Raw genomic sequence first — 22,345 nt, 5'->3', positions numbered from 1 at the left:
TAGGCCGCACCACCGGTTGCGCCGGGAGGGCCTGAGCTGGCCGCTTTTTAGGAGCCATTACACTGACTTCAAACAGTTGTTTAACAAAGGAGAGGAAAGGGCGTGAACAACCCCCCCAAAGGACCTTGCACTCACAAGGCAAGGCCTGCCCTAAAAAGGAGGCCTCCGAAGTGCAACCCCCCCAGGGGGCCAAACCACAACCCCTCCCTACAGTGGCAGCAAGGCCCACCACCAGGCCTTTTATACACAAGGCCTCAATGCACCCAGGCAACCCCCGTGAAGCGCAAGGCCACCAAGGCAGCACTCCCACCACCCCCAATGGGCACAATGGGGCTCCAAACCGGAGCGGAGCCCAGCCGATGCTGGCTCCGCTGTAGAAGAAGGCTTTTCGCAATGCAACCAGGCCACAAAATGGCGCCTCGCACGAGGCTGACCACAAAATGGCGGCCGCGAGCAGACTACCAAATGTCTGCTCGAGGCTCTGGAGTCCGGGCGAAAAGGGAGAGCCCCGGGCCTGCTCGCCCTTATATAGGGCAAGCAGGCCCCGCCCGGACCTATCAGGAGCCTGGCCAATCAGCCCTGACCTCCCGAGCGAAGTCTCGCATCGCGAGACTTCGTCCGGGATCCAAAATGGCGGCCACCATGAGGGACCGTGTCTCCCGGTCCCTCCAGCAAAGTCTGCCGCCGGGTAAGTCCGGCGCTGTCATTCTATTCATTTAAGGTACAAACAATCAGGAAAACACACTTAACAACTGGGAACAATTTTTTTTTGAAAATTGTTACATGGTGTAATGTAAACTTGTGGAATGTGTTTAGAAAAATGAGAATTTCAGAGCATCTAGTGCAAAAACAATATACAAGTCAGAAAACCACAGCATGTACACAACCGGATGAAAGAGATTGTTGACAAAGAACTGGGATAAGGCACAAATGACTCAAATTCTTTCAGACCCAATAATCAAATAATCAGACTTAACTCTCTGGAAAAGTCTATAATGCAATAAAGTATGAAAAGAAAGTGACTAGAACCAAGGTGGATTGGCTTAATTACAATAGTGATGAGTGCACAATTAGAAGACTTGACAAACAAGATTAGGAACAAATCCTTCTGGAGAAAATTAGTGGTCAAAGCTGACTTGACGCTGCATAATCACCCAGAATGCTACTTCATCTAGCAGCAACCACTATAGCTGTGAGCTGGGTCAGAGAAATTAAAAAAAAAATCAAGAAAACTGTGATAACTATTATCACAGTTAGCTTGATATTTTTTTAATTCTCTTTTTACTTCTCTTGCCATGCTAATTAGATTTTTTTTATTCAGAGTTGTCAAATTCTAAAGGAAGTGATTCTAACTACTTGAAGCTCAATAGTTCAAATGTGTATGCAGCTGGACTTAATTTTACTCAGGTATTTTGTTTTTATTAAAGAAGCAGTATAAAGTTATTCTTGTTTCAAAAGTTAATTTGTTCATTTCTGGCTATTGTATTTCAATGTTGTTAAATGTTTTTTTATTGTCTAGTTCAGCGTTTCCCAACCGGTGTGCCGCGGCACACTGGTGTGCCGCGAGACATGGCCAGGTGTGCCGCCAAGCTCCGGCTGGGCGGGGCGCTGCCGGTACTTCCGTCCTGGGGCTCCCGCTCGCAGCTGTCCCCCGGCTCCTGCTCGATGCCGCGGTTTTCGGCGCTCTCCTGCTGGGCTCCAAAGAAGGAAGGCGGGAAAAAGGCTTTTTCCCGCCTTCCTTCTTTGGAGCCCAGCAGGAGAGCGCCGAAAACCGCGGCATCGAGCAGGAGCCGGGGGACAGCTGCGAGCGGGAGCCCCAGGACGGAAGTACCGGCAGCGCCCCGCCCAGCTGGAACTTCTCTGGCATCCACGGCAAGTGTCCTTTGTGGCCCCGCGGGAGGGCACTGGCGTTGGGAGCGGGGGGGGCAGCCGCAGCGGCCGCAGGCAGTCGCGAGGAGATGTCGGCGGCGAGAGGGAGCTCTCTCTCTCTCTCTCAGCTGACTGCAAACGGGAGCCCTGACGGTGGCGGTTGGACCTGCGGCAAGTGTCCTTTGTGGCCCGGCGGGAGGGCACTGGCGATGGGAGCGGGGGGGGTGGCCGCAGCGGCCGCAGGCAGTCGCAGGGAGATGTCGGCGGCGAGAGGGAGCTCTCTCTCTCTCTCTCAGCTGACTGCAAGCGGGAGCCCTGACGGTGGCGGTTGGACGTGCTGCTGGCGTTGCGGGCCTGGCATATACGGTGTCCAGCAGCACGTCCAGCTGCCGCCGTCAGGGCTCCCGCTTGCAGTCAGCTGAGAGAGAGAAAGAAAGAAAGAGAGACATAGCAAGAGAGGCAGAGAAAGAGAGACAGAGCAAGAAAGAGAGGCAGAGAAAGAGAAAGAGAGATAGAGAAAGAGAGAGAGAAAGAGAGACATAGCAAGAGAGGCAGAGAGAGAGAGAAAGAAAGAGAGACATAGTAAGAGAAAAAGAGAGACTTAGCAAGAGAGGCAGAGAGAGAGAGAAAGAGAAAGAAAGAGAGACATAGCAAGAGAGACAGAGAGAGAGAAAGAGAGAGAAAGAAAGAGAGATAGCAAGAGAGGCAAAGAGAAAGAAAGAGACATATAGCAAGACAGTGAAAGAGAGAGAGAGAGCAAGAGAGAGAGAGAAAAGCAAGAAAGAGATAGCAAGAGAGACAGAGAGAGAGAGCAAGGGAGAGAGAAAGACAGAGGAAGGGAAGGAGGGAGAGAGAAAGAGAGAAAAAAAGAGAGGAAGAAAGAAAGAAAGGGATGGAGAGAGAGAAAGAAGGGAAGGAAGGAAAAGAGAGAAAGAGGGAGAAATAGAGCGAAAGGGAGGAAGAGAGAGGGTTTTTTTGTCCAAACTTTTCTTTAGCCCGCCCCCCCGCCCCGCCCCCCTTCAGTGTTCCCCAGGATTTTGAAAATATGAATAATGTGCCGCGGCTCAAAAAAGGTTGGGAAACACTGGTCTAGTTTTTGTTTTACACTCCATTGTAATAATTTTGTTCTTTAATGTGAATTACAAACATATTGTACTATTTATGTATGATTAGGATTCCGTCTGATTTTTTAAAATTACAGATAAATTAACCCTTCTTAGTGTTAAGAAAAACTGGAATTTTTGTAGGTAATTGCAAAATCTAACACTAAATATACAGGAAAGAAAACATGAGTACAATAATCTACATGTTGATAACTTCTGTGCATCTTGTTTATATATTGATAAATATCTCCACAATATGAATTTAGTTCTTTTTATGATTTGTTATAAGTCAAATCAGAATAAGTTGATCCAGTGATCAGACTATCAGACCATGACATTCTTTTCATTGACCTCTGACTGTGGTTATCTAGTGGTCTTCCAGATTTTTTTCAGCCCCACTGTATAATGTACTAAATGTATAAATAGCAACAAGAAGCTAGAAGAGAAAGAAAAACAATGAACCAGTAAATGTTTCATTTAAGATTTCAAACCAAAATAAGATGGAATTGCTCAGAAAAGGACTATTTGCTCCTACCAAGACATAGTTCATATAAAATTTTAGCTGGTTCTTGTTTAGAAGAGCATCAGAGCTAAAATACTATTTTAAAAATAGCTGTCTACTTTTATGAAGCATTACAATATTTTGAAATTAAATATTTTTAACATTCAGGGAGTGGTATACAGACTGTTGAAAAATTGATTTTGAAGGAATGAAAAAATGAACAATCTATATTGGCATAATTTACATCGAGAAAAGTTTGAGATATTATGCCAGTTGGCTAAGGATCCAGATATTATAATTAAATCAGTTGAGTATAGACAAATGCTATGGGAACTAAGAATAGATAGCACTATGGATGTATCATATAAAACGAGCTTAACATTCCTGATAACCATGATGGGGTGGTCACTGACCTTAAGCCAGACATTCTGGAATGTGAAGTCAAATGGGCATTAGGAAGTCTGAGCAACAACAAAACTAGTGGAGGTGTCAGTATTCCATCTGAGCTATTAAAAAGCTTAAAAGAGGATGCAGTAAAAGTACTATGCAGTGATCCCCCGATCATTGTGAGGGTTCCGTTCCAGGACCCCCCGCAACGAGCGGGTTTTCGCGAAGTAGCGCTGCGGAAGTAAAAACACCATCTGCGCATGCGTAGATGGTGTTTTTACTTCCGCCGCAGCAGCGAGGAGCCGAAGATTGGGGTTTCCCGCCGCCCACGCAAACTCCTCGCTGCTGCCGCGCCCGACAGGCACGGGGGTTTTAAAAGGTCTCCGCCGGCATGGGGGGCTTCTTAGCACCCCCCAAACCCGAGTTGGGGGTTCGGGGGTGGTGGTAGGAAGCCCCCCATGCCGGCGGAGACCTTTTAAAACACCCGTGCCGCTTCCCAGCTGAGTCCTCAAGCCAAGCGCAGAAGTTAGCCTTGAATCCCTTTGAATCCCGCCGCTTCTGCTGGATACGGGCGATGGGGGGGCGAGCTGACACAGCCCCTGGCTTCCGCGCCGCTCGTCCCACCCACCGCCCGTATCTAGCAGAAGCTGCTGGATTCAAAGTGCTGGGGTGGGGAGCTGTCGGGACAAGCCGCGCACAGAGGCCGAGGCGAGGCTGAGCAGGAGGAGAAGCCAACCAGCGAGGCGGTGGGCTGGGAGCCGCAGGCGAAAGGAGCTCGGGCATCGGAGCGCGGCGCCAGGCATTGTTCTCTGGACCCCGCCCACTCAGCCCCGCGGCGGCCCTTTCCCTCTCCAGGCTGCGGGCGGGGTCCGGAGAACAATGCCCGAGCTCCTTTCGCCTGCGGCTCCCAGCCCACCGCCTGTCTCCTGCTGTCCGGTTTAGCCAGGACACGAGCGGCGAAATGACTTGGAGGAATGTGAAGCTGAAACCGGCCGGTTTGGACTTCCCATTCCTCCAAGTCACTTCGCCGCTCGTGTCCTGGCTAAACCGGGCAGCAGGAGACAGGCTTTGAGTTTTGGCTGCGGGGGGAGAAGTAGGACTTTCCTAACTCCCTCGCCCCGCAGCCAAAACTCAAAGCCTGTCCCCTGCTGCCCGGTTTAGCCAGGACACGAGCGGCGAAGTGACTTGGAGGAATGGGAAGTCCAAACCGGCCGGTTTCAGCTTCACATTCCTCCAAGTCATTTCGCCGCTCGTGTCCTGGCTAAACCGGGCAGCAGGAGACAGGCTTTGAGTTTTGGCTGCGGGGTGAGGGAGTTAGGAAAGTCCTACTTCTCCCCTTGCAGCCAAAACTCAAAGCCTGTCTCCTGCTGCCCGGTTTAGCCAGGACACGAGCGGCGAAGTGACTTGGAGGAATGGGAAGTCCAAACCGGCCGGTTTCAGCTTCACATTCCTCCAAGTCATTTCGCCGCTCGTGTCCTGGCTAAACCGGGCAGCAGGAGACAGGCTTTGAGTTTTGGCTGCGGGGCGAGGGAGTTAGGAAAGTCCTACTTCTTCCCCCGCAGCCAAAAACTCAAAGCCTGTCTCCTGCTGCCCGATTTAGCCAGGACACGAGCGGCGAAATGACTTGGAGGAATGTGAAGCTGAAACCGGCCGGTTTGGACTTCCCATTCCTCCAAGTCACTTCGCCGCTCGTGTCCTGGCTAAACCGGGCAGCAGGAGACAGGCTTTGAGTTTTGGCTGCGGGGCGAGGGAGTTAGGAAAGTCCTACTTCTCCCCCCGCAGCCAAAAACTCAAAGCCTGTCTCCTGCTGCCCAGTTTAGCCAGGACATGAGCGGCGAAATGACTTGGAGGAATGTGAAGCTGAAACCGGCCGGTTTCAGCTTCACATTCCTCCAAGTCATTTCGCCGCTCGTGTCCTGGCTAAACCGGGCAGCTGGAGACAGGCGGTGGGCTGGGAGCCGCAGGCGAAAGGAGCTCGGGCATTGTTCTCCGGACCCCGCCCGCAGCCTGGAGAGGGAAAGGGCCGCCGCGGGGCCGCCGCGATGCCCGAGCTCCTTTCGCCTGCGGCTCCCAGCCCACCGCCTCGCTGGTTGGCTTCTCCTCCTGCTCAGCCTCGCCTCGGCCTTTGTGCGCGGCTTGTCCCGACAGCCCCCCACCCCAGCACTTTGAATCCAGCAGCTTCTGCTGGATATGGGCGGTGGGTGGGACGAGTGGCGCGGAAGCCAGGGGCTGTGGCAGCTCGCCCCCCCATCGCCCGTATCCAGCAGAAGCGGCGGGATTCAAAGGGCTGGGGTGGGGGGTGTCCCGACAGCCCCCCACCCCAGCACTTTGAATCCAGCAGCTTCTGCTGGATACGGGCGGTGGGTGGGACGAGCGGCGCGGAAGCCAGGGGCTGTGGCAGCTCGCCCCCCCATCGCCCGTATCCAGCAGAAGCGGCGGGATTCAAAGTGCTGGGGTGGGGGGTGTCCCGACAGCCCCCCTCCCCAGCACTTTGAATCCAGCAGCTTCTGCTGGATACGGGCGGTGGGTGGGACGAGCGGCGCGGAAGCCAGGGGCTGTGGCAGCTCGCCCCCCCATCGCCCGTATCCAGCAGAAGCGGCGGGATTCAAAGTGCTGGGGTGGGGGGGTGTCCCGACAGCCCCCCACCCCAGCACTTTGAATCCAGCAGCTTCTGCTGGATACGGGCGGTGGGTGAGACGAGCGGCGCGGAAGCCAGGGGCTGTGGCAGCTCGCCCCCCCCATCGCCCGTATCCAGCAGAAGCGGCGGGATTCAAAGTACTGGGGTGGGGGGTGTCCCGATAGCCCCCCACCCCAGCACTTTGAATCCAGCAGCTTCTGCTGGATACGGGAGGTGGGTGGGACAAGCGGCGCGGAAGCCAGGGGCTGTGGCAGCTCGCCCCCCATCGCCCGTATCCAGCAGAAGCGGCGGGATTCAAAGTGCTGGGGTGGGGGGTGTCCCGACAGCCCCCCACCCCAGCACTTTGAATCCAGCAGCTTCTGCTGGATACGGGCGGTGGGTGGGACGAGCGGCGCGGAAGCCAGGGGCTGTGGCAGCTCGCCCCGCCCATCGCCCGTATCCAGCAGAAGCGGTGGGATTCAAAGGGATTCAAGGCTAACTTCTGCGCTTGGCTTGAGGACTCAGCTGGGAAGCAGCACGGGTGTTTTAAAAGGTCTCCGCCGGCATGGGGGGCTTCCTACCACCCCCCCGAACCCCCAACCCGGGTTTGGGGGGGTGCTAAGAAGCCCCTCATGCCGGCGGAGACCTTTTAAAACACCCGTGCCGCTTCCCAACTGAGTCCCGAAGCCAAACGAACCTGGGTGGCCGGGCGAGCAGCGAGCAAATGGCGGGTGGCCGGGCGAAGGGCGGGCGAAGGGCGGGCGAGCGGGTGCTGGGGGGGCTTCTCGCCCTCCCGCCAGCAAGAGGGGGAAGACCCAGGGAAGCCGCCCAGCAGCTGATCTGCCCGGCGGGGAACACCATCTACGCATGCGTGGCCATAGAAAAAAGGGTGCGCATGCGCAGATGGTGTTTTTACTTCCGGGTTGAAAAATCGCGATGTAGCCCGTTCGCAATGATCGGGGTCGCGATACCCGGGGGATCACTGTACTCAATTTGCCAGCAAATTTGGAAAGCTCAATTGTGGCCACAGGCCACAGGAAAAGGTCAGTTTACATTCCAATTCCAAAGAAGGGCAATGCCAAAGAATGTTCAAACTACCACACCCTTGCACTCATTGAACATGCTAGTAAAGTTATGCTCATTATCCTACAAGCTAGGCTCCAGCAGTATGTGGACCGAGAACTACCCAAAGTAAGAACTACCAGCAGAGGCAAAGGAATTAGAGATGAAATTGTCAACATATGCTGGATCATGGAGAAAGCTAGGGAGTTCCAGAAAAACTTTTACTTCTGCTTCATTGACCTTTTAAAGCGTTTAATTGTGTGGAGCAAAACAAATTGTGGCAAGTTCTTAAAGAGTTGGGAGTACCAGACCATCTTATTTGTCTCTTGAGAAACCTATATGCAGGTCTGGAAGCATTAGTGGACATGGAACCATTGATTGGTTCAAAATTGAGAAAGGAGTTTGGCAAGGCTGAATATTGTTGCCCTGCCTATTTAAATTATATGCAGAGCATATCATGAAAAAGGAGGGGCTAGATGAATCACAGGTTGGAATTAAGACTGCTTGGATAAATATCAACAACCTCAAATGTGCAGATTATACCACTAATGGCAGAAAGTGAAGAGGAACTAAGAATTTCTTGATGAGGGTGAAGAAGGAAAATGCAAACGTTGGCTTGAAACTCAACATTAAGAAAACTAAGATCATGGCATCTAGTCCTCTCAATTCCTGGCAAATAGATGGGGATGAAATGGAGGTAGTGACAGATTTTATTTTCCTGGGCTCCAAGATCAGTGCAAATGGGGACTACATCCAAGAAATTAAAAGATACTCGCTCCTGTGGAGGAAAACTATGACAAATCTAGGCAGCATTCTAAAAAGCAGAGACATCACCCTGCCAACAAAAGTGTGGATAATCAAGACTTTGATTTTCCCAGTGGCAATGTATGGACCATAAGGAAGGCTTGTGCACCAAAGAATTGAGGTCTTTGAACTATGATGCTGGAGAAGACTACTGTGAGTAACTTGGACTGCCAGGCTATCAAACTGGTCAGTCCTAGAGTAGATCAACCCTGACTGCTCTTTAGAAGGCCAAATCCTGAAGATGAAACTCAAATACTTTAATGAGAAGGATGGACTCACTGGAGAAAAGCGTAACCCTAGGAAAAGTTGAGAGAAAAACAAGAAGGGAACGACAGAGGATGAGGTGGCTGGATGGAATCACTGAAGAAGACAGCATGAGCTTAAATGGACTTCAGGGGATGGTAGAAGACAGGAAGGCCTGGGGGAATGTTGTCCATGGGGTCGCGATGGGCTAGACACGACTTCACGACTATTAATGTCATCATATAAATTATTAGTTGGAAGTTGCCCAGAGTCCTTTGGGAATTGGGCTGCATAGTTCAATAAATAAATAAATAAAACAAATTATTGGAGAAAGGTTCATGTATATAGGAAGGATAGTTTTATCAATATAGTATAGAGGGAGATCAATATTAGGAATTTTTAATAATGGGACACATAGGACAAATAGTTTATTTTAAATGCATGTACAATATACGTATTCCAGTATTCTATATTCTGCCCCAATTTTTTTAAAAGGAAAGAATATCTTTTTCACATACATGTGCTTTATCAAATTACTTCAGTCAAGGTTAACATGGTGCAGTTCCATCAATTAAACAATATCATTTACTTGGTCACTGGAAGTGCGCCTTTGGTGCAACAATGCCTGTCGTTTGACTTAGGTTTCGCCCCTCCAACCCCCACCCCCTCCAAAAACCAGTCCCCATCTCCCTGATAATTTGAAGACCACCACCTGGCTCTTCAGCCTGCCTTTTGTCAAGGATGATTGATGTCCCTTTCTTCCATTATGTTTATTTTTGAGTTTGGGGTTTGTTGCCATTCCCATTATTTTGTGTTGTTAAGGTTTCCCCCCTCCCAAATGTTTTTAACAATTGTAAACTGACCAAACTCATGCAACATATACATTTTATAAATAATTATTTACTATTATTTCACTGTCTAGTCTCATGATTCTAAATACACAGAGAGAATATTTCCCCTTTGTTACAATATTAAAACATAGGATCAACCATTAAAATTAATATAAGGAGATTTAGAATGATAAAATAGAAAATTTCTTGATAATAAATAATGAAACTCTTGATTTTTAACATCGGATATGATGATTGCAACCTATTCCTTTTAAAAGGGAATTGGACTAAATCATGTAGAATCTGCTTATCACAGGCTGCTAATCTTAATGACTGATCCAGTAAAGTAATGTGCTTTCTTAATTCCTTTTTACAATCGGGTATGGTATATATTGTGGATTTTATTAGCACACAACATGTTTTTCTTGACATATTTGGAAATCTCACTAAAAATATTTTTTGTTTTCTTTTCCATACTAAAAAAAAGCAAGTGTAGGTTGTTTTGTAAGGTATTCCAAAATCCTTGTAGAAATATTATCCTGTCCCACTCACACATGCACATACCATGGATGTTAAAAGCACTTAATAGTTTCCCCCAGAAATTCCCTATTTCAAGACCAGTGTAGACCCCAAAGGATTTAATAGTCTAGTCCAGGAAAAACCCAGGACCAACTCCCCAGGGCAAAGGCACGTCTGTAAAGCATGTTCAAAGTTAAAGAGGAATGATCCATAGTCCAAGATACCAAATTCAGGTCCGGGAGCAAGTCGAAAATCACAGTGACTGAAGAACATACACCACTGCATTGATGAGTTGTCCCAGCATTGTTTCTCTCCATGTGCCAAGCTAAATAGCTGCTCCATGGTACAGCCTATCAAGAGGGACCAGGCTAGCGCCTCACAAGTAGCCTAGCTGACCTTCATTGTGCCTTCTTCCTTAGCCTTATGCATGTGCTGTCAGCTCTTGAGGAGGGAGCAGTTCTTCCTGATCTCTGCTGGTCAGCTGCAGCTGCGCTCCGTCTGCCCAAAATCTCTGAGCTTCTCGGCTGCAGCTGTGCCTCTCCTGTCCCTAATTCAGCCAGCCATTTGTCTGGTTGTCCTTCTGCAACTGCTGCTCCAGGCTCGGAATCTCGGGCAATCTCCTAATGTCCCTTCACGTCTTCTCCAAACATCCCTGGGACCAGCTCTTCTTCATTTGAACTGGCATCTGGAGAAGCATCCACGGAAGCTATTATAAATATATAATGTTATAAAAGTGAATGATTGTAATGTAATCCTAATTAATCAAATAAAATTCCTTTCTCTCTCTCTCTAGGTACTCCTCTTTTGGTTAGAAGGAGTAGTGATCCAACTGTGGGACAGCCAGCTGATTTTGTGCCAGGAGCTTCACATGCTAATCACCATACTTTGAAGTCCTCTGTGTCAGTAAGTATCTTGTGCTTTCAGATTCTGACATTGTTCCTAGCAATATTAGGATTCTTACAAAAAACATTGTTAAGCAGTTTATATTCTATTAAGCTTTGTTATAAGTACTCAAAGAGTGACTTTTGGCAAAAAAAATATTCAGAAATATCTGGGACAATCTTCCCAATTTGTTTGAGAAGCTTTCCTGCCCAGTAAAAAACGAATGGAAGAAAAATATTTGTTCTGAAGCTACAGTACTATTTTGCTCACTGGATTACAACCTGACTTTCCCTTAGTAAAAACTCAAATGCAAAATACTTAAAGCAGAATTCCAATAATGTGTTTTCTTAAATCCTTTTTTTACAACAACTGGGTATGCTATAAAACTGCTCCTGAAATTTATGAAAATTCTAAAAATATTACAACAGCTAAGAGGATAGCATACACACAATACTGGAAAAACAACTCAACCCCACCAGTGTTCCCTCTAATTTTTTGGGGGGGTGGGCGGAAAATTATAGTGTCTGAGCGGCAGTCCCTTCGGGACTGGGCGGCACAGAAATAATAAATAAATAAACAAACAAACAAACAAACAAACAAAAAACCCACCATTTTGCCTCAGAGAATTTCAAAATAAAATACTGTACTGTGTGTCTATAACAGTGAGCTCATAATAGGGCAACTCTATCAATATCAAAATGCCACTTAAATAGTTGAGCTAGTTTCAAACTAGATTTTGATTTTCTTTCTCTCTTCCTTACTCCCATTCTTTTTCTTTCTCTTTTCCTTCCTCTCTTTTTTCTATCTGTTTCTCTCTCTTCCTCTCTTCCTCTCTCTCCCCTTCCCTCTCACTCTTTCCCTCTCGGCTTCTGGGCAGGTTTGGAAAACTCTGAGTTGATGATGATTTTTAAGTGAGCGATTGCTCACTGCTCAGCTTAGAGGGAACTATGAACTCCACCAGAAAATGTATTTATAGCTAAAATTTACAGGTGTGCAGAAATGGACAGACTGACCTCTTCATAGACAGGGATTAAACAATTCAGAATACTATGAAACATGAAACAAATGGTACAATTGGATTAGGAAAAAAAGAAAGAACTGTGATACAATATGAAATGACCGATGAAAAATAAGAAATAAGTAAATATAGGATAGAATGTATATAATGAAGTAGATAAAATATATTGTGATGTTCTATTAATGAAAAACATCAATTACAAACATTAAAAATGTTTGCCTGATATGAAGAACTACAGTATGTGTGGGTATACTTGAAAGAAAGAGAAAAAAGAGAGGAATTCTGAAGAAATGATAAGCAGAATGTCTGATATTCCTTCTATATAAACGTGTGTTGTACAAGTATTATTTTTCATCTCAATGGAATACAGAAAATTCCAGATGCTATAAAACTCACAAAATCAAAACATCTTCAATGTTTTACTAGAAATGAGAAAAATTACTCTTCAGAGCAGTTTCACATAGTTATTAATGTAGCCGCTGCATTTGGTCCCAGCTGGCACTTCTAGTTACACACACACACACACACACACACACACCCCTACATAAATGTATACATTGGAAAAAAAATATTTGATATAAACACTTGTTCCTTAGTGAAGTTTAATTAAATTTCAGCTGAATTAAAAATCAAATAAGATCATTTTATATTCTGGTAACCATTCTTGCTACTGATATACAGAGTATTTGTATTTGCTGGATTATAGTTAGTGGTAATTTCTAGTATATTACATGTATAATTGCTCAAATCTTCTTCAAACAAAGATCTAATGACTTTGCAAGAATCTAAAATCAAAGTAAACTTAAACATAGAGGAAGTAGTTTGATTTGTGCTTGATTACATGAACATTTCAATGTTGTTTTCTTAAGAATAAAATGACACATATTTTGCCAATATTTTTTTCAACTTCCTTGTTTAGCCTATAACACTGCGATTTTCTTGTGGTATACTATTCAAGTACCAATTAGATTTGATCCTGGTTGACTTTTTAGATTATCCTATTTATTAAGTGCTGCTGTTTGAGGTGCATTTGAAATAGTATTGTAGTGAGAAAACTTTGTACTACTGTAGTGAGAAAACTAAAATGTGTCTAATAAAAGAAAAAAATAAGGAAACTACAAATCAAATAATGAAAATTATTATTATTATTATTATTATTATTATTATTATTATTATTATTTAGATTTGTATGCCGCCCCTCTCCGTAGGATATAAAGCAATGCAGGAACAATTAAAAGAAACCACCCTGTAGCTATACATATACATGAATTAGTTCGAAACCTAAGAAAACAGTATACTGTATTTAATGGATCATAAAGCGCAGATAAATTCATGGCTTTCATTAAATAAAGATCCTTTGAAAATGGAGCCAAACAAGGTACTTCATTAGCTTGACAATTAGCAGAAAAGCCAAACCTGAATTCACTATGTGTGGTGTAATTATATTAAGAATGAATAAATGAAAAAAAAAAGTCTTAATGAAAAGCTTCATAATAATTACCATAAACAAAGAAAATTAAATACTTTTTAAAATAAGTTACCGGTACTAAATTCTGTCAGGAGGATAATTGAAAATCTAAATGCAAATATAGAAGTATTATTGAGAAAAAATAGCTGGTTACAAAAAGAAAAAATTCTAACTATAGAGATAAAATAGTATTAATTAATGAAAATGTATAGCACCGACAATTCTAGATCCATGGAACTGAAGAAAAAGCTGCCAGCATTAATTTTCAGGAAGGGAAATTATACAATAAATGCTGAACTGTATAAGTCCGCTTTCAATGCAGATGATAAAATCATCACAGGACTTTTAGCAAACAGTTTAAACAATTTAATTAGAAACTACAAAATATTAAGCTAGATTGATTAAACAAAAATATTTAATTTATACTAAGAGAACTTGCCCTATTAGCAATGCACATATAAGCAAAGAAATCCACTCTGAAACTTTCTTGGATGCTGCTGAATCATTTAATAGTACGAGTATTCTTCTTTGGCAATGTCTCCTTTATAAATCACCAATATTAAATTGATTACACCAATCTGTTTTGCATTTCTAGCAAGGTATACTGCTAAACAGGTGATTAGCTATGAGTCTAACATTTGGAAAAAGTGATCATTCTCCTCTCTATTGTGTACTTTTGTCATTGAGTTATTTAGATAGTTAAAACTGTGTATAAAGGTGTTAATATTTTTACACCTAGAATATAGGTGTAAAATTCACTGTTTAAAAACAGTGTTTTTAATTTGTTTTAAAAACTCACTGCCCAAAGTCCCCCTCTGAGGGAGATGGGTGGTTCAAAAACGTGAAAAATAAAGAAATAAATTTGTTCAGTGACCATTTGAAGCTACCTCAGGGCTGAATTAATGGTACTTATGCCTGATCTCTGAAGTTATAGCCATTGCAATGCATTTATCAATAGCACTTCTGGACTAATGAGTAGATTGACAGCTGTTTATATGTTTATAGTATGAGATAACTAGTAAGGTCTTCTTCACCTGATCCTGTATATGTCACTCTTTTTTTTCTTTCTAGTATTACCTGGATTATTACTAAGGATAGTATTTAAAACAGATACAGTGATCCCTTGTTTTTCACTGGGGATGCTTTCCAAGACCACCCGCGAAAAATGAACTTCCGTGAAGTAGAGGAAAGATATTTTTATGTATTTAACGAGTATTTGGACTTTAAAACCCACCCTTTGTATTAAACAGTCATTCTATAATGTTTCTCAGCTGGAACTACATGTGATATCCTACCAGTTTCTTTAATAGAGTACAGTAGTACCGTAGAAGAATTTTATGAATTTTTAATGGATTTAAATTTTTTAATGGATTTAATAGATTTAAGCCCTTTTTGAAAACCTGTGAAATAGCGAATCCATGAAAGATGAACCGTGAAGTAGCGAGGGATTACTATACAGTGACCCCTCGATTTTCGCGGCTTCAAACTTTGCTAAACGCTATACCATGGTTTTTCAAAAAATATTAATTAAAAAATACTCCACGGTTTTTTTGCTATACCACGGTTTTTCCCACCCGATGACGTCATATGTCATCACCAAGAGTCACTTCTCTGTCTCTTTCTCTTTCTTTCCTGTCATTATCTGCTTCAATCATTTTCTAATTTCTCTTTTTTTCTCCACTTTTTTCTATCATTTCTCTCTCTCTTCCTTCCACTCTTCTCTCTCTCTCTTTCTTCCTCTCTCTCACTCTCTTCCTTCTTTTCTCATCTTTCTCTCTCTCTCTTTCTCTATCTTGCTTCTTCCTCCCTCACACTCTCTTCCTCCCTCTCTCATCTCTTTCTTTCCTTCTCTCTCTTTCTCTATCTCTCCCCCTCTTGCTCTCGAGCGGCCGGGTGAACGGCGGGCGAACGGCGGGCGAGCGGCGAGTGGGCGGGCAGGCGGGCGAATGGGTGAACGGGCAAGCAGCGAGCAAGCAGCCGGGCGAATGGCGGGTGGCCGGGTGAATGGCGGGCGGGTGAGCGGCGAACGGCGGGCGGGCAAACGGCGGGCGGGCGGGTGCTGGGGGGGCGGGGGCAGCCGACATTCAAAGCAATCTTTGTCGGCTTCCACACTTTAATCGCTCCCTGCCCTAATTTCAAGCCCGGCTCCTTGTGCTGCCTTGAAAAAGGGTGCGTGGGGGTAGTTTTTGGCTGTCCATAGCCAAAAATGGTGTTTTTACTTCCGCGCTGCTATATCGCGGAAAATCGATTTTCGCGGGAGGTCTTGGAACGTAACCCCCGCGAAAATCGAGGGATCACTGTATATACAATTGGATGGATGGAGGGGAAGGGTGAGTGAGTGAATGAGGGAGGGAGGGAGGGAGGGAGGGAGAAAGGAAGGAAGATTGATTTCTGATGAGCTTCTAGGATGAGAAGCAAAACATCTTCAAAAAAAAACCCCAGTTGCCTTTTGAAAAAGCACCTTTGGGTGACAATGTTGCAAAATTACTTTGTAACTGAATGGTCACTGCCCAAGGATGTCACCAAGTGAAGTCTATTTCCTTGAAGCGTCCTGGGAGGCAGTCTAGCACTTGAACAAGCATTTCATAGTTCCTGCCCAAAGAGAGATAAATATTTCTTTCCTAAACAGTTTTCAAGGAGTAATTTTAACATTTCTTAAACACTTTTTAGAATAATTTCAAGCTATTAGTTTATAGATCAGTGAACTATAGTAGGCAAAAAAATGCATGAAGCTTTTGCTTTAACAGAATTGTCAGTAGGGACTTAAATCTCTATTGTACTTTTTAGTTGTTTATCTCCAACATGTAACAAATTAACAGGAAGTTCAAATTGCACAAATTTACCAATCAAATTGCGTAGATAGTCTGAGTGAAAATAAACAATTTACACTCAATGCTTACCAAAATTATGTTGTAACATGCTCAGGCATGAACCATTTTCAATCTGGCTGTCTAAATTCAGCAAGATTAATAAGCTTCAAGTCTGGTGGTCCTTTGAGATATGAACATAAATATAGATTCAATTAACTTGAACATGACTGTGGATTAATATAACATATATTCCTAAACATAGAAACATAGAAGACTGATGGCAGAAAAGACCTCATGATCCATCTAGTCTGCCCTTATACTATTTTTGTATTTTATTTTAGGATGGATATATGTTTATCCCAGGCATTTTTAAATTCAGTTACTGTGGATTTACCAACCACGTCTGCTAGAGGTTTGTTCCAAGGATCTATTACTCTTTCAGTAAAATAATATTTTCTCACACACAACTTCAGATTGTGTCCCCTTGTTCTTGTGTTCACTTTCCTATTAAAAACATTTTCCTCCTGAACCTTATTTAACCCTTTGACATATTTAAATGTTTCTATCATGTCCCCCCTTTTCCTTCTGTCCTCCAGACTATACAGATTGAGTTCATTAAGTCTTTCCTGATACATTTTATGCTTAAGACCTTCCACCATTCTTGTAGCCCATCTTTGGACCCGTTCAATTTTGTCAATATCTTTTTGTAGGTGAGGTCTCCAGAACTGAACACAGTATTCCAAATGTGGTCTCACCAGCGCTGTATATAGCGGGATCACAATCTCCCTCTTCCTGCTTATTATACTTCTAGCTATGCAGCCAAGCATCCTAATTGCTTTTCCTACCGCCCAACCACACTGCTCACCCATTTTGAGACTGTCAGAAATCACTACCCTAAATCCTTCTCTTCTGAAGTTTTTGCTAACACAGAACTGCCAATACAATACTCAGATTAAGGATTCCTTTTCCCCAAGTGCATTATTTTACATTTTGAAACATTAAACTGCAGTTTCCATTGCTTTGACCATTTATCTAATAAAGCTAAATCATTTACCATATTACAGATGCCTCCAGGAATATCAACCCTATTGCACACTTTAGAGTCATTGGCAAATAGGCAAACCTTCCCTACCAAACCTTCTCCTATGTCACTCACAAACATATTAAAAAGAATAGGACCCAGAACAGACACTTGTGGCACACCGCTTGTAACCTGTCTCTGCTCAGAATACTCGCCATTAACAATACCTCTCTGATGTCTATGCTTCAGCCAGCTGCAAATTCACTGAACTATCCAGGGATTAAGTCCAATCTTCACTAATTTATCTATTTATGTGGAACTGCATCAAAGTCTTTGCTGAAGTCCAGATAGGCAATATCCACGGCACCACCTTCATCCAACACCTTTGTGACATAGTCAAAGAAATAAATGAGATTAGTCTGACATAATTTGCCTTCAGTAAAGCCATGCTGATTTGGGTCCAATAAGTTATTGTTTTTTAGGTGCAGTAAGATATCTAAAAATGCAGTAAGAGATCTATAAAACTATTTTAAGGTTAGGGTTAGGCCATTTTAGGAATGGAACATTCCAAAGAATTCCAAAATATTTTTTTTTTCAATTCTTAATAATATTTGGAAAAAACAGCCTCAGAAGAGTCAAATTGCTATAGGAAGCAGAACATTATGCTCCTGAAAACAGGTTTTGCATTTTTAGAGGGATGTAAGAAATTGGTGGTGGAGATCTATACAGTATATGTATAGTCATGGGCTGGCTGTAGTCAGTCTTGACTTTTCTTTTTTTATAGAACAAGTTATCCTGTTAATTGATGGAGAATATTTTGCCATATTTATCAATTTTTTAAAACCATTCATTTATCTCACAGAGGGATTCTGGGTAGTGTACAAGTGAGCAATATTAAAACATAAAAGGCAGTATATAAAATTTACGATTCAAAAAAGCAAGGCTATGTTATAAGTTAATATTAACCAGCCCCATGGCTGCATGCTTTTCTGGGAGCCCAAAGCATTGCTGCAGACCCATGCCTGCCCACCTCAGCAGTGGATGGAGAATATTCCACAGGACAGTGGCAATGGCAAATAAAGATCATTTCCTGGACCCCACCAGCTGAACCTCTTTGAAGTGATGGGATGCACAACATCCCTTCCCTACCTGGCCAGGTGGAATGAGCTGAGTTAATGGGACTGAGACAATTCTCAGTTATAATCTGAACCTCTTACCTGGCTTTAAAGATCATAAACTACACCTTGAATTGGACCCAAAAGCAATCTGGCTTCCAGTTTTTACATGTGATGTTCTTTGGGTGTCCAAGATCGCCCCTTGTGGTCAACATTTTGTAACTTTGATAATCTACACTTGCATTAAAAGCACTGTTGAAACTAGCACAGAATGAAATAATCATCACAAAATGACTGTTGTGGGAGACATGAATAGATGAGAAACAGTAATTTGCCAGAAGGAAGTAGGAAGCTAAGCCCAAGACACTCTCTAACTCAATTTACTGCAGTAACTGTGGGGGAAAAGTAATTACATTTCAAAACTCTGGCATATAGTTACATTTGCCTTCATTTTCCAAAACTGTGTATGGGACCTGCTGTATGGATCCCCAATACCAGTTTTCATATAACATGTCACACATATCCATCATATTATTCCCTGTTGAGATAAGCAAACACAGGGAAAAATAAGTCAAGAAAATTAATGATGTGAGATAAGAAAAAAGAATAGGAAATAAGATCCAAACTTACTACTGTATAGCCGGATGTGCTATAGATATTGACATTAGTAGAGAAAATATAATCTCCATTTATAGGCCTGTTAATGGAATTTCTGCCAAGAAATTTCAGCGGCTGAGGTCAAGGAAAAGTGCCTTTTCAGTTGTGGCCCCATCTCTGGAACACTGGTGGTGAGAACTGCACTCGCCCTTTGGGCCCTCTGGAAACTTGGTTTTGCCAGTTGTATTAGGATCACAAGAGGGGCAACTTTCTGCAAGTGGTTGACAGGGTTAGAAGACCTAATCTCTACCATTCATCTCTTGATTCCTTATTTTTTGCATAGTTTAAATCATTAACGTGTGTGAATTTTTATACATGTATTTAAATTTTAACTGTATTGTATATATCTTTATATGATCTATTAGCCATCCAGTGTGGTTTCACTGGAGAGATGGGTAGCCTATAAATTTAATAAATAAATATTCTAAAATGCTAGCCTTAGTTGTAACTCATCAGACATGAAACATTTCCTAGTAACAATATAAGCATAATACTAGGAATTTTAGACATATTTTGACAGGTACATCGCAAGCTCAGCCAAAGTCCAGTTTTGCCCCAGATATGTTCATGTTATTCTGCATAAGGTAGAATATGTGATCCAAGAATTAAACAGATAAGCTGTTGTCTGCTTCCCACCAACTTGAAATACATGCTAGTCAGGTAGGGAGTCTTGAGTGCCCATCAAATTTTAAAATATATTACATCTCAAGGTAATATACTTGTCATCTGGTATGTTGCTCTTAAACCTCTGCTAAGTATATAGTACTGAATTAGAGTATGCTTTAGTAACTCTGTCTACTTTGGAATTATAGTTATAATAGTTATAATTATAGCATTTTTTAATAATGTTCATATTTCTTTTTATGCATTTTGGACATGAAAAAATTAACTTGAAAAGTTAGTTAATCCATTGCTTGGTGTATTTTAAGTTTCTTTATAAAAAAGGAAAAGAGAAAGGGCAAATGCTAATTGTTCCTATAGTGCTAATTTTAATTTTAAATTACAGGCTATTATGTTTCAGTATTTTAACATTATAACATCTATCATGTTCCAGCAAAATTAATAATACTGCATTTTTTTTACATATGACAAATGAAATAGTGTTGCATTTCAAAAGTTTGTATTTGAGATAAAGCAACATTGTTCATTTAAAAATCTTAAAACTATAATGCATATATTTATAAAAAGGAGGGAAAAGGAATTGTCTTTGAAATAGTACAGTATATAAATTTTATGCTATTAAATTATACACATGAAAAGAGTGGTTCTTGACCCAGTGAGTTATTAGTTATAGAATATGTATTTCCAGCTCTTCAATAAGGCATTGGTTAAGCGTCTGATATGTTATCTCTGTCTGTTTTTCAAAAGAATGGAATCACTCTGATTACCATTTTTCTTGGTACTGTTAGTCTAGTCAGATTAGAAAGTATTGTATGCTTGCACAAATATTTCTGGTAAAATTTAAAGATACATGTCTTTTGTAGGTATCTGTAGCAGTGATGGCTAACCTTTTTCTCGTCGCATGCTGAAAATGTGACCCTGCTGGCACGCATAATATAATGTGTGTGCAACACCTTCCAGCACCACTGTGCATGTGTGTGTGCCCCATGCTTCCCCTGCCTGCCCACATACGTGCATGTGAACCCCCTACCCAATTTTGGTCCTAACAGGCTTCCTTGCAGCCTCCTGGGACCAAAAACAAGCCAAGAGGGGGTGGTGCACATCCTCACGCCCAATTGTGGGCCTAGCAGGCCTCTCTACAGCCTTCTGTGTGTTTCCTCCCACCCCCATGCATGCACATGTGTCCCACCCTCTGTGCATGCGTGGCAGATGTCCAAAAATCAGCATGTGTGGTGGAGCTGAGTTGGCGTAGCAGAGTGATTGCGTTTAGAAAAAAAACCTGTTCTTGTGTCTAGTTGTCTTGGTATGCAGTGCTATATAGCAATGTTTTGAAGGTAGGAGTTGAAACAATTTACCGTATTTTTTGGTGTATGAGACACACCTTTTTACTGCAAAAAAGCACTTTATGCATGGAATGCTGCTGAGGCCGCCGGGCAGCTCGGCCCCAGGGGTGGGCAGGGTGCCGGGCGTAGCACCAGCAGCAAAATCTCTCTTTCAAGGTGGCTGCCTGGTGCCTCCAGCTGGCAGGGACAAGGCGGGCACGCTGCCCGAGTTAGCCAGTCCTGGCGGCGGCGGTAGCAATTGCTGAGGCAGCTCCGGTGGCTTTCGTTTATGGGCAAGAATGTCATATTCACACACCAGACTGAATCACGAGGCTGAGGACGTCGGCGAACAGGCCCTGAAGGAGCAGAGCCGTCGTCCGCACCAGCACTGTGTTGTTGGGTGGCCAGCTCAGCTGGGCGAGGAAGCAAGGGAGAGCCGGCCTCTGCCACAGCCACTCGACCAGCCAAGCCGGCTGACCAACAACACGTGAGAGGGGGCTGATGGAGCCGAGTCCACTTATGCTGATCAAGGCTACCCCGTGGGCTTTCTCCAGCAGCTGGATACACAAAGCACCGAGGGGACGCTTGCCTGCTTCTCCTCAGCTGCAACTGCATGCCCCATATCACTTGCCCGGCAGCGGGCATTTCTTGCGTGGTCCCTGCCAGCACTGCCCCCATTTTGGATGCCTGTGGTGACTAGCCGCCCCCATCCAAACTGGGGGCAGTGCCAGCAGGGACCCTGCGAGAAACGCCCACCGCCGGGCAAGTGAGGTAGGGCAGGCAGTGGCAGCTGAGGAGAAGCGGGCAGGCATCCCCTTGGTGCTCTGTGTATCCAGCTGGTGGAGAATGCCTGCCGGGCTGCCTTGATCGTCTGGTGCGAGGGGGTTCGCTTGACTGGTCAAAAAGGCTTTGGAGGAAGCCGGAGGGAATGAGAAGGGAGAGGAGAGGAGAGAGAAAGGGGCGGGGGAGAAAACAATTTTCACTTCTTCCTCAACTGGATTAGGATTGCAGCAGTTAAACTGTGCAAGGGAGAGCAACAGCCCCAGGGGGGGTGTTTGTGTGGAGAGAGAGAGAGTGAGTGAGAGAGAGAGTGTGTGTGTGTATGGAGTGTTATCCGCCATCCAAGACACTTCTCCCATGACTGGTGGAGGAATTCTGGGAGTTGAAGTCCACTAGTCTTAAAACTGTCAAGTTTGAAGATCCCTGATTTAGAGGTTAGAAGTGCAAGGATCTTCAAAACTGGCAGGATTAAGGCTTGTGGACTTCAACTCCCATTCCTAAAGTAGCAAGACTGGTGGAGGAATTCTGGGAGTTGAAGTCCACAAACGTGTAAAAAGTATTCCGCTACACTGGTATTTTATTAAACAATATAATACTACACCATTTGGTTCAGAATACTTTTTTCCTTGTTTTCCTCCTCTAAAACCTAGGTGTGTCTTATACATCGGTGCATCAGCAGCTCCTTGGGCAGTTTGAGCTTCCTGAGTTGGCGCAG

The 22,345-nt window shown here is 43.9% G+C and overlaps 1 protein-coding gene across 5 annotated transcripts in view; it reads left to right on the top strand.

The window, feature by feature from the left end:
- Positions 1-22,345, top strand: part of PARD3B (par-3 family cell polarity regulator beta) — a 697,616-nt gene that overhangs the window by 161,391 nt on the left and 513,880 nt on the right. For all 5 annotated transcript variants that reach the window (XM_070732030.1, XM_070732029.1, XM_070732032.1 and 2 more), the window contains exon 4: positions 10,730-10,839. In XM_070732030.1, coding sequence (XP_070588131.1) covers positions 10,730-10,839 — 110 coding nt within the window. The remainder of the gene's footprint in view (positions 1-10,729; positions 10,840-22,345) is intronic.

The sequence above is a fragment of the Erythrolamprus reginae genome, chromosome 1 (assembly GCF_031021105.1).
Source record: "Erythrolamprus reginae isolate rEryReg1 chromosome 1, rEryReg1.hap1, whole genome shotgun sequence".
NCBI classification, from domain to species: domain Eukaryota; kingdom Metazoa; phylum Chordata; class Lepidosauria; order Squamata; family Dipsadidae; genus Erythrolamprus; species Erythrolamprus reginae.
Note: the sequence above shows the minus strand (reverse complement) of the source record. Positions and strands in the feature narration are given on the sequence as shown.